Source organism: Dromaius novaehollandiae, chromosome 10, assembly GCF_036370855.1.
Source record: "Dromaius novaehollandiae isolate bDroNov1 chromosome 10, bDroNov1.hap1, whole genome shotgun sequence".
Taxonomy (NCBI): domain Eukaryota; kingdom Metazoa; phylum Chordata; class Aves; order Casuariiformes; family Dromaiidae; genus Dromaius; species Dromaius novaehollandiae.
Window position 1 is genome coordinate 10973287 of NC_088107.1, and position 13695 is coordinate 10986981.

At 37.5% G+C, this 13695-nt stretch overlaps 1 protein-coding gene across 2 annotated transcripts in view; it reads right to left on the bottom strand.

The window, feature by feature from the left end:
- Nucleotides 1-1275: 1275 nt before the first annotated feature.
- Nucleotides 1276-13695, bottom strand: part of EFL1 (elongation factor like GTPase 1) — a 93053-nt gene continuing 80633 nt past the window's right edge. For both annotated transcript variants that reach the window (XM_026121292.2, XM_026121293.2), the window contains exon 20: nucleotides 1276-1833. In XM_026121292.2, coding sequence (XP_025977077.2) covers nucleotides 1645-1833 — 189 coding nt within the window. In that variant the 3' untranslated portion in view covers nucleotides 1276-1644. The remainder of the gene's footprint in view (nucleotides 1834-13695) is intronic.

The window sequence follows — 13695 nt, forward strand, 5'->3', positions numbered from 1 at the left end:
ATTTATTTGTGTCTTGAGTGGGTTTTGCAGGCTCTGGTAAGTTACCATGCCTTCCATAGCTATATCCATTTGGCAATGCCCAAGCTACATAGATACGCTTGCACAAGCTCTAACAGAGCCGTGCCTGCTGTGCACATATCCTTGCAAAACAATAGCAATTTATGGAGTAATCTTGTAAGCAAAGCAAATGTTTCATTTGCTTGAATTCATAAATACAATCTTAAAAGGAAATATTTTCATAATGAAAGCAAACAAACTGGAAGAAGGCTGCTATTTAAAGTAAAGAGTTAAGCATTCAAAATCATTCTACTTGTGAAACAAGTCACAGTTTCCTTTCCAATAAGGGCTAAAACTGGTATCAACAACTTCTGCCTGCTGCTCACTGACACACACACAAAACACTTATTCGGAAAAAACAAGTAGGTGCTAATGGACAGTGCAAGGCAATTGAAAATTAAAGAAGTGGTTATATCCTGTAAAGAAAAAGACAACGTATTTGTGCAGTTATCTGAAAGGGAACTCTTTCCCAATAGTGAAGACAAAAGGTAGCAGAAAGTCAGGTGGCACGAGATTCAAGAACTTTATCCCATTAATTTAACTGAATATCAGAAACCCTTCAAGGACACCTAGCCTTTTACTCAGGCTTAACCTTCTTGAATGTCCGATTCTTGTCCTTTCCTTTTATCATTCTAAGCACTCAACAGCCAAATGAAAAGACAGTTCATGCATCACGTTTCTCCTCACCCAAAGTTTCCATTTTGCTTAACTGTAACTTAACACCCTCTGAAGACTTTTTTTCTGTTAGTCTCAGTTTTGGAGCCTTCTGCATCCTAGACATCTGTCAACAGCAAAATAGTTCATATATTTTTGAAAAGGTTCACCTTCACCGGATTCAAGACAGGCTGAATGGGTAGAAATTCCTTTCTGAAAGAGCCTTGGCAAACACTCAAGCTAGCAGGAGTGGCAGAAGTAGCTACGTGCCTGCTTCAGAGACACCAGTTCCTAGCTTATGATAATCACATGACTTCCATGTGTGCTATTTTTTTTTGCTCTCTGATTTAAAAAGAGATTCATTGCTACAACCTGGGAGCAGAAAAAGTACCACATGATTTAGATGACTGTTTACATAAGGAATACAGTGAAAGAAATAGTTCACAAACTTCTCATAGCCTTACGACTACTTACATATAAATAACTATGGAAAGGACTTGTGAGCAACAAATACATTATAAAAACCGAAATCAATTTAAAGAAGAGTCAAAAACATTAAGGAGCTAAATTCATTGCATAGTTTATTTGCAACAGACTAGCTAACCAGTTCTAACTGTAACTACATCTGATAAATCAGAAAGAAACAAAAGTTAAGTTAGGATTTCCTGATCTATGACAACAACATGGCAGAAAATTTAAAAATCAAGACCAATTCCAAAGAATCTGTTCCTATCTTTTACTTAAATAAATAAACTATTTTCTCTGTAGAAAAGCTGGAAAAGCTTAAGTTTATTAAAACATAAGCCACAGACTTTACACTGTTTAAGAAAACTGGTGTGAAAGAACAAGTCCAGATGAAATTTTGAAACTGCTGCATAGAAAATAATCCACCCGCACTTAGCTGAGTCAGGAGAGAACTGAAAGCAGACGCAGCTACTTATTTCTACTGAGAGTTCTTTGCTTCTCAGCGTGCTCCACAATTTTTTCTTCTACATAAAGTCCCTTTCGCTTTCTTACTGCATTCATGTACTTGCGGGCCTGGTTCTCGGAGTCTGCCTTTTCCCCAAAGTGCAAATATTCTTCCTCAGTGGTCGGTACCCAGAATGGGTCACTTAAAATGATCTATAAAAAGAAAGAAAAAAAATAAAGTAGTACAAAGGTTTATTGGAACATTTCAGGTAATCCTAATCTCTAAAGTGCGTAATATGAAAATCAAGCAGGTAGAGTTTCCCAGAAAGCCTGCAATTAGCTACTTATGCAGAAAACAAAAGCTAGGTACTGTATACAGCATTTGCCATAAGTAAAGAAGCATACAACAGCTTTTGAAGTTCAACTGCATTTATCTGCATATTGATTTTTTTAAAGCAAATATTTAATACAACTGCAAGTTAGCAAACAGAGCCAAATAACCTTTAGAAAATTCACCATTTTCAAGAAGTAATTCCTTATTTAGAACATTATCTCACTATGATTTTATCAGAATTCAGTAGAACTGAAGGTTTCTGCTCATTTTTGTGCCTTATTTTCTTCAACCCCTATGAAAAACACGGACACGATGAAAAAAGACAGGATGAAATCCTTGTTTCTGGTGCTCCTCTTCAGTAGAGCTGAACTCTTCCCTACTCTTCCGTAGAGCTGCTCTTGCACCTTAAAGTCTGCAGATCTCCCGGGCCCTCCTCCAGAAGAGATTTCAGATGCAACATAATCAGGAAATAACTGGACAAGTCTTTATCTCCAGTTCATCGTATACACCCAGCACTTTTCAGACAATCAGAGTATGCCAAAGATGTAGTCATCTCTCACATTTTCTAAAAGCTTTCCTCATTTCATCCTGCACAGCAAAGCTACATTTTTAATTCCCCAAGGTCTGGAGAAGTATTTTAGCTCACCTTCCCAGGCTGTAGACTCATCACATCCTTGCTGGTAATATCATAAAATTTTTGTGATCGTATCAACCGATCAAATGTTTTGCTTTTCCAGTTTGTAAAGAATGCTTGTTATAGCACCCTAATGAAGACTACAAACATATGAAGGAGATGATCTTGTAACAGGCAGCAAACTATTCTCCACTCGATGACAAAAAGTGACATTATTTATGGTGTTTGTATTTAAAAGAATAAGGAGTATTTACAGTGTATTTTAGACAGCTAGATCAGGTCTTTATAGAATCGTAAGGGATGATAAGGGATCCTTTACAGGATCAGCAAAAATTAGCCACTGGCTTCGCTGCTTATTTATTATTTAAAACCAGAATAATCTGAGGGGCACAATGGCAGCTTTAACTGCAAGCACTCCAAAATAAAGATGTGATTACTTCTCCAAAGAGCGCATGACAAAGCAGCAAGACTGCTGCCACTTACTAGTTAACACAACTGAATATTTCTACACTACATCCACAAGGATCTTCTGAAAACAATAACTATTTAAAAATGAATTACAGATTAAGATTTGCATAGTGGATCATTAGACTAGCATTTTCTCTATTAGAGACCAGATATTTTCCTCTAAAGGTGGCATATAAAACACAATGCATTAAAATAAACCAGTGCACAGCAGTGGATACAATTCTTAAATCTGTTGTCACAAACACAACTTTTAACTGATAGAAGTGTTCTCTAATAATTCTGCTTAACAGTAACTTCATTGATCTACTTTAGAAAAGTCTTGGATGATATAATTTTTGTTTAAAGTTTGACTATAAGCAAATCATTACAATTCCGCTGTACTAAAATTTTTTATATATATACATATACATATATACACACACACACACGCACACACACACCCCCAGTGAAATATATGCTGAAGAACATGCACCACAGCTCACTGCAGAAATAGGAGCCAACTGGAGGTATAAATAAATAAATAAATATAAAAAACCTCCACAGTGTTTATAAGGAAGCTGGGATTATGTATTTTACAGGGAGTGAACAGATTACTTTGAATACTGTAAGGGTATTCTTGAGAAACAGAAATTATTCTGAAGTGAGTTGTTTCATTAAGTATCATAACTATTCCAACTAACACACCCAAACAATGAAGTCTCAAAAGACTTATTTACTAACAGCATGCAAAATAATATAGGGAAAACAGCCTTCATTTTCTTTTAGCCTAACAATCCACTTGTTAACTATTCAAACAACAAATGCCTGTATTGGAGATGATCTTACTACCTGAAGTAATCAAACCATAAAAATACAAATACTATGAGTACTATTTTAAAAGTGAAAGGCAATAATGTGTGTACTAAATTGTGCAACTGAGTAAGTAAATCAAACTTTTCAATAAGATTTGAGTTAGAACAGATTAATTCCAATTCAAGAGGACTCGGAGTTTTATGCCTTAATTTGAAGATGATTTATTATTTGCATCTCAGTGGCACCCAGATGGCTCCAACAGCGCTCTGGGTCCTATTGTCTAGCATATTTCACAAAACGATGGTATGAAACTGTCTCTGCCTAAGGCGGCCTCATTATGCAAAACAAGGTTGAGAGAGACATCAAAAGCAAACAGAAGGCATCTGCCTAGTTCATCCAAAAGGTCAGGCAGACCTGGGAACAGCGCCATGTCCCTACCAGTATTTCCCCTGTTGGTCCGCACTGCCTGATAAGGACAGAAAGCAGGGATTTCTTCTGAGCCAAGTATTGTCAATGTGGAAAATGCTTCAACTGGACAAACTGGATGGATAGGAAGAGCAGCCTTATATTGTCCAAAGAAGATTAAGATTAGCAAGGAACATTATGGCCAGTCTGAACTCCTTCATGAGAAAGGCCAGTGCTCAGGCACTACCCCAGGCAGCTCTTAGCATGCCAACAAAATAGTTATGGAAGCAGCTACTTGTCTAAAAAAGTTTCAGAAGAACTACTGTGCACCATTTCAAAGAGGATACAGACTTCTGTACAGCAGAACCCCTTCTACCTAAATAAAAATATTAGAAATACTTCAAGACTTTAAAAACATTCACAGTTCAAATGGTGTGTATCCCTCAGCAGTGGCACAGGCTGTGCAACTAAAAGGGCACAGCCGATATGCATGTTTTGATGTCTGAAGCAGCTCTGTCAGACAGAAATTAACTCTGCCCTTCAGGTAAAATGGCAGAAGTTTGCAGATTTATGTGAAATGCAACCTTGAAAAACTGCTATCTCCAAACGCGTTATCTGGATAACGCAGTAAAAGTGCTTCTGCACTGAGCAGAGCCAAAGTAATAAATCCTCTGTGCAAGGCCGGTTGGGAGGGCGGCAGCGCGCTCCCAGAGCTGCGAACGCTGGCAGCAGCGCCGAGCACGAGCGGCACGCGCGCCCTGCTGGCAGGGCCTCTGAACAGAGCCAAGGGGTAGCACGTTTTGGGGAGGTGGAGCTGGGGCAAGGAGATGGCAGTCTCAAGAGCGGGCAGAGGCCATTTTTTTGACCATACTCCTCCTATGACCTTGGATCCAGAAGGACTTGTCACCTCAGTGAGGAAGGACATCCTCGGGTACCACGCAAAGTGTGCTACAGGCGCATCCAAGCGGCTGGCTAATTCCTGCGTCCGACCCAAGCAGCTGCAGACTTTTCTTCCCCTCCCCTCAGTGTTCTCATACAAATTCTGTTTTCTTTACTTAAGTTCACTAAGTACTAAACCGTAAACTGGACCCAAACACAGCCATTACCAGTCACTTCACATTGGAGAGTACATGATCATCCTAAACACATTTGAATTAAAGCTGTTTTGCTTTAGATTTACGTGAATCAAACTTCTCAGGTGCAGTACCTGGCTTTTCATTTTCTTCCTTTGCCCCCCCCCCCCCCGCCCCCCTTTTGGGGGAAGGAAAATAATGAGGAAATGACACTAGTCCTTCAACTGAAAGAATACTCGAAAGTCTCTTCCCTCCCCCCAAACTCCAAGCAAACAAAAACAATGAACAACTATAAATTAGCATCATTGTAAAGCCAAACTAAGACTTAAATACCAACCATTAATGCGTATATGGACAAATGTCCCACTCAGACCATACTAGGAAAGTATTCCTCCTCCAAGCACATAGCCAAAAAACAGAACACCTTTCTAAAAATAAGCACGTAAAACTTGAAAGCGTTTCGTTTAATAGTTTTGGAGAACCGAGGAAAACTAACTTCTTGATACAAAATACAAAGGTAGTTAAAACATGGAGTAACCATTTACAAATTTTTAACTATACATATTTTTTGCAAATAATGTGAAACAATTTAAAAAGTTCAAAGGAAAGAAAGGGAAGAAACAATATATATTTGGTCTTGAAAACTAAATATAAGGACACTGATATGGGGAAAAAAATGGTAGGTTCATTTCTGTGATGATCCATAAAACCAGTTATACAGTCAGAGGGGATGTGTTGATAGCCCAAGCAGACATTGACCTTAGCAATGTCACAGGTTTGGCTTCTTAACAAAAGTATACAACATAAAGCACAAATGAAGTAAAAAAATCATTGATCTGAGACTTATATTAGGAAGTTTTCTATGCATGTATGTTTTTGTAATAGACTTTGAAATATTGGGCTTTCCCTCTTAAAGGGCTGGATCTCTTCTGAAGATAGCTTCAAGCTTTCCAGTAGGTTGAAAGGAATTCTAATATTTCTGGCATATGAAGCAGAACAAACCAACCAAGGTATTGCAGCACATTTTGGTAAGTGCAGACTTAAACTGCAGAAATACTCTGAAATTAAAATGATGTCCAACTATTTTAAGTGAATAATGTTTTGTAACACCAAAACGGCTCCTCATAGATCAGGTCTCCTTACACAGTTTAACAGCACAATCAGGTTTAGAACATTCTGTTTAACCACGATGTAAATTTGCAGGAACATCAAGTACCATTGTTTAGCCCAGTGGTGAAAAGTTTCATCCTTACGTTCTCAAGGCCAGCTGTCTGGTCTTTTTAACTCCTTGCTATTCAAGCTCAAGTTTTCCTGCAACTGAGAAGGTCCATTAACTGCTGACATAGTAAGATCTGTAACACACTAACCAGGGTTAAGCATGTGGGTTTACACACATACATACACACACTATACGGACATGTATATGTATGCATGTGTGTGCATATACATAAACACGCACATGTGGGTGCGTGTGTTTTATAATCAGGGTAGTATAGTTTTATAATTGGAGTAACTGATCTCCCAATTCAGCAGGAGTCTTCAGATGTAAGATAATTCAGCAGCAGCGTTTGCTAACACTGCAGGAAGCACTGTATTGCCATGGAGAAAACGCCCTATCAGACACAAAAGAATTCTCCAAAGCAGGAAACCCAAGAACAGCATTTTCTTTTGTTTTAGAAGCGCATAAATGCCGTCTCTTCAATATTTTTAACACTTTTCCCTGGCACATAAGCGCTGTATCTTTAATAGACATGGAAGAAGAGACAGATGGTCATCACTAGCTGAGAAAGTTCCAACAGAAACAGCTAGAAAGGGAGCAGTAGGAAAAATCATAGAAGAAAGAATTCCCTCTTAATGTCCAGCTGAGGTAAACTGAATAGCTGCACACAAAATAACTGATAGGAACAGAGGAACTGTGCTATGCTAAAAGACCTACTCTTGATTGCTGGAAGCATCTTAGGAGCTTGCGACAGAAGCACAGACACTGGAAAATTTCATTTCCTAACAAGCATCTTTCCACTAACAGCTGAACCTGTGAAGGGGGAGGGAGGGAAGGAGTAACACTAACATTAACACTGTCTCTTGTCCCATAAATGACAGCAGACTTAAAGCAAAGATTCTTTTAGGAATCAGGAGAATGCTAGGAGCGGACACGAAGGAGCAGCAGTGGTGAGGGAACTGCCTTTAGGACGCATCTTTGTTTCACACTCAGCTGGGCAGGAAGAACTCCCACGAGCTGACGCAGGAGTACCAGCAATGGAAGCGCTGCCTTCCCGAGGCTCCGGGGTCACGTATCAGCAGATCACACTAGAAGTCTAAGGAACGTCAATCTGATCACATTCCTGATTTCCATAATCAACTCCTGCAGTATTATTTCTCTTTTGGAGAAGGATAATAGTTGATGTATGGGCCACAGCAATTCTAGGGATTCATTAATTATATGCATTAGCTAACAACATTCTGAAAACCGGAACTGTAACAAAAGTTGACTAGTACCATGGGAGAAGGAGTATCTACACTATACTAAAGAATTTTACAGAAGCTGTACATAACTGTTCTGAAAGTAAAGACAAAGCCACAGTTATTTTACTGAAACACAAATTTTCATATTGTACCAAATACTTTGTGTACCAGCCTGCCCAGGTTATAAATCGTTAATCTCTATACCACATCCTGAATAAAACAAGCTAATTATCACTCTCCTTTTTTACCAATTGTTTGGGGAAAAAACATACCTTGTAGTCAAATCCTGGCTTTACCAAATACTGCCACTTTGCATCACTATACATCAACCTATGTATCATGGAATTAAATACAATATATGTTCTTCTCAAGATCATTAGTGTATACTTTCATATAGGCATCTAAGTGTAAAAAAAAAAAGTGTTGACTTCAATGACTAACTTGGAGAAAAAAATCTCCAATTTTATTTCTCTCCATTTCTTATAAGTATTTTCCCTCAAAAGCTCTTGATTGTGAATTACATGTTTTGAAAAAAATACTATTAAAAAAAAAAAAGAGAGAGGGGGGCTATAAAGCCAGCAGCGGAGTTCATTTATTTCACTTCCATAGCCATCTTGCAGAAGCCTCAAAAGTCCAAAAAAGTATCAGAGACAAAACATTTAATTTTCTTTCAGACACAGCAGGTTTAAAGGGGATAAGGGACAATTCTTATTGCTCAAGTTTTGACATTTAACTTACAGAATTGTATTGGGGTGTAGATTCCCTAGAAAATAAAGTGAGCCTCCAAAAGCATTTCAGAAGCATTCAGAGATTTCACTCGCTATACATGAAGGGGATGGCCTAGGCCTTAAAACGCATGAAGTCAGATATATCTCCTCTTCCAATAAATATTGTAATAATGAACATTTGCATAGTACCTTTCCCAATTTTAAGTGTTATGAAGGAAGTATATTTTGGCTCAAGAGCATCATCCTTGCTTGTGTCTCAGTGTGTGATAGATCAGCTTTAGCCCTGTCTCCAGGCAGTAGCTACAAACAGGGATTAGGGAATTACAGAGAGAAAAGGAGGCCTGTGGCTTTACGATTACATTTTTTCCTATTATTTAAGAAACATGTATTGGAAGGGAAAATTAAAGCCATATCACTATCACTTTTATTTGCTATTTTAATCAGCTCCGTATGTTCTGGCTAGTATAAAGAGCCTTTCATAGCTGAAAGGTTCCAGGTTACTCCTAGAATTCATTTACATGCCAAACCTGTCACTGGCGCAATGACGCATGCAAAGTTACAGTTCAGCCTAAGATAGATCCACAGAATCGCAGAGACTTCACTGCCTTTGCCTGCTACCTGCTTAATGGAGGCCTAAATCTCACCCAGCAAGTTCTACGTTCAGCCCTCAACTTCTATTTGAGCGTAGCAGGGCTTAGAATCAGGAGTGAATGATTTAAAATTCAAGAATATAAAACTTCCAGTGATTCAGAACGCATCATATTCTTACTGCTTATTACATGCAATCCTTCTTCTTTTACCTTTCTCTAGAGCCTTACAGTACATTCCAGAGACTATTCCATTTTGAAAGAAATACTCAAAAATGATTCAAATAAAGATATGTGCTTATGGTCTCTCCTCCATCCCTTCCCTCCAAAGAATAAAAGTGTGCCTAATAGGCAAACGTAACCCAATTTAAAAGATGTGCATTAACAGGAATGTGATAAATTTTACAACTTTTAATCAGTAGATGTCTTGGGTAATTTCTGCAGTTGCTGAGAATTCAGCCAGCATCTCAACAGAGGCATGTGCATTACTTTTACCATAACACCGATCTCCCAAATGGGATTAGAGTTCCATTATTCTGAGCATTGTGCAATCACAAATATCTGCTTGCACAAAGGACCTTATGATTAAGATAAAATAGCATGACCGAGTGCAACAAATAACTGTAAAGAATCAGGACAGGGCAAAGGAAACCAGCTCAGACAAAAAAAATACATTAACTGAATATGCACTATTAATTTACAGATAAAAAAACCCAAGGAGGTCGTAATTGCCCCAAAGTTATGTATTCTAAAACTGAGAATTCAGAAGAAAGTTTAGACTGAAATCTAAGAAAGTATGGCTGTGTAAACCAAATACACTTACCATTTGCTTAGGGATATCGTAAAGAAAAACAATTTGTCTTAATTTGGGTCCAAACTGAAAGACCCGGTTAATTGTTATCATCCACTACAGGCAGGAATAAATTGTTTAAGCATGACTTGTTCAAATATAAAGTAGTGATGGGGAAAAAAAAAGAATAAAAAAGTAGTAACTGACAGGACAGACCTCAATACATGCATTGCTCCATCCCCCGGGATTCGAGTGATTTGAACTATACAAAATACATTCATTAACTGGATAAGAAAAACAGTGTTTAATTTCCTCTGAGACCAAAATGGCTCCATTTAAAGGTAGTCTCTATCATTGACATTCCTGTATGCATAGTCTATAAATCATATTAATTAAATACAAGAATGAAAAACTGATTTAATTCCAAACTAATGCCTTCAAACATACTTTAGGCATATAATTTCAATGAAATTTTACTAATTGAAAAGAAATTAAATTTTAAAAAGTGTCTATTTCACCATCTGTAAAATGAGGATAACAACACGCTAGCAGAAATTTGTGTAAAGAAATTCATGTCTCAGGTACCTAGCTAATAAGTGAAGCACACTGAGAAAAACCACGAACACAGACTTAATTCAGAATTTCATGGAAGGGTTTGGATAGTATGTAGTTAATAAGGCAGTAACCTTACACTCAGTAACACTGGAAATGCAAAGGAAAACCAAGTAGCTACCACATTCCCTTTCAGTCTTTAGCACTAAGGAAAAAACAGTATGACATTACACCAAGCACACATCATATTATGTTATGCAGTGATACATTAAATAATTGGGATTCATATAAATGCTGGTATTTATCTTGTATATGCCAAATACCAAGATAATTCATCAGTAATGTTAATATTGTTAGGACTAAAACTTTGTGAAATCTGGTAGGTTTTTGTTTTAAGCAGAAGAGAGAGAGCAAGAAAGAGCTAGAAAGAGAAAAGCTGTACAAATTTCTCATGTGATCTGAGACACAAACAGTTATTTTTCTGGCTTCTCTGTCACACCACCAGTAGAGATTTGAAAATGGTACTTATTTAGCAATTCTGCTGATGATGTGAGAGTAAAATGTACTCCCTCTGCCATCGTTGCACAGAACCAACATTGCTAGTAACTTTTAGTAAAAGGCTTTTTTTGTCAGAAAAATATGTGAACATGACTTTCAATGTGACAAAAAACCCAAAACAATCCTTCCCACCAACAGATTTGACAGGTGAAAAGGTGACTGGCTTACACAATCGCTTTTCCTACTGCCACTACATTTTAAACACACTAGCTATAATTAAAATCTCTGACTGTCAATTTTAGAAAAAGTTGCCAGTTCAAATCTCTCTCTGTAGCCCACAAATAAAGTTCTTGCTGCCTTTTCCATATTACTCATTAAAGGATTCTGACTGTGGACTTCAGAACAGCTTTAAAAAAATTACTGTTACAGGGAGAAGTTCTATTCAAATCACTTTTTCCATATTCTCATGGGCAATCTCAAGTCTGATTCCAGACTTGATTTTCCATCATAAATGAGTTGGAGATGCTCAGTTCTACTGGACCTCTTAAATGAAGAAAAAATGAAAAAATAAAAAAAAATAGCAAGTATACTTCACCCATAATTTATCATTATTACTACAGACCACCAGAAGTTTGGTTAGATAAGAATCATACACGATAAACATTAAGAACATCACATATATATATATATTTATATATTTTTTTCTTTTTAAATAAGAAGCTACTCAAGCTAACTTCTTAAGTACAATATAACTTCATTAAACTGACAGAATACTGCAGGCCTTCTGTACCTCTCATAACCAGATGTGTAATGTTATAAAAAAAGAAAGCCAAATTATTGTCCTATTTCTTCTGCCTTGCAAAATAAATCATCACATCAATCAAGTTCAGAAAAATCATATGAAAAGTAGTAAGTATAACCCCACTTGATAACACACAATGCTTGCCTAAAACAAGCCGGCTCACATTTGGAACTTAAGCTAGTGCGTTGAAGTGGGGAGAAGTGCATGCAGTTCCAGAAATCACAGCTTAGGTTAGAAGAACTATGCATATCTGTAATTACATGCAAACATTTTTCAGTGGGAAATTGATAAAAGTGACAGAGTGACCATACATGCCTAGCTTTGGAAGTCGAGGGGAAGGTGATGGAGGCACTGGGTTTATGTTCCTGTTTAGTATTGGAGCACAGTAGTCGCAAATCCTAAGGAAACTGGCACAGAACAACAGTTAGCTGGAATTAACGTCCTTCTGACTGATGTTTCTTTAGGGCACTGATAGCAAAGACAGTTCAGACAAAAGACCAGTTAAGCCACAAAACCTCGCCAGCTGCACTTCAGATGAATGCATCCAAAATTGAAAAAAATACTTTATGTAATATTGCCAACACTCTTTGGTTTGAAGTACCTAATCTGTTACTGACTTGCACTTAAATCCCCATACTCCAAAAAGTTCCCGCTGTCTGTTTCCTTTTTTTTTTTTTTTTCCATGTATACACTGTCTGTGGGTTTGGTAGATTTTTGTCTTTTCCACTCAATGCATTTTTTCTATTTCACTTATTTTAAATTATTTTACTCTGCCATCATTCTCCCCCTTCCCAGTTCTCTGTGAAGTCAGACTTACCAATCTTTTTACACCTTCATGGTCTCTACAATTCATTGCATGACCTGACTTCAACTACAAGTGCCATAAGAGGATGAAATGAGTCAGTATTAATATTCAGGGAGGAGGGCTAAGTCCCCAATCCATCACACTTTGTAATGCCAGTAAGATACCATCACCAAAGATGACAAAATGTGCTTTCCTAATTGTACTATTTCAAGGCTTCCCAACTCTTTTGATAGCACATGACTCAAAACTGGTTTGCAGGGATCCTCCTCCTTTTCCATTAGCATTCCCATAAAATTCCTGAGGCAGTACAGCAATAACTAGCAGAGAAATACTGCTAGGAAAGTATCTAACAAGTATTACCTATTATTAGGGCAAATCAGCTACAGGAAACGAGGCAGAATCCACACCACGTGAAAAACCAGCACATACTTCAGAGAGAAATAGTGGTAAACGGACCATAGCTGGCAACCATAGAGAGTATTACTAGCATGAAAAAATCTGTAGTTTGTACTCGGAGACTTGACTTTTGAGGTCACAAAATAAATCAGAAGATGAAACGATAAAAATAAGACTCTCTCATCCATTTACCAAAGCTTCTATGGTCCTAACATCAGATAAAAACACACACCTGACAACGAAAACAAAAGATCTAGACTTCAACTATTTAAAAAAGAGTTGAAAAGCTTATACTCACTGACTCTTACCCTTGAACCCATTTTAAGCTCCACTGATGGAGTCTTCTGAGGAGTCCTAAAATGCAGTTTTGTTTCTCTTCAACAAGGAAGAGCAATTTAAAGGTTTTCCCCTTTTGCCTTCAAAATCTACCATCCACATTACAGGAACCAAAGAGAGTACAGCGCTCAGCGGATGACATTTCTTATCAGGTCCCCACCTGCATGTCCTTTACATCTCCACTTTCACCTCTCTTATTTCTTTAAGTGACAAAGGTATCCAAAGGGAATGATTCTGAGAACACCTCCACTTACTATCACCAGACCTAGCTTTGAAAGATTAAAATCAACTCCCTTTACCTTTAAATATGGAAATATATGTTTCTTGGAATATGTAAGTACAAAACAATACCTACCTAGATGTCTGCTAATCACTGAAAGATTAACTTCCATACACATATATAGAGAGATCT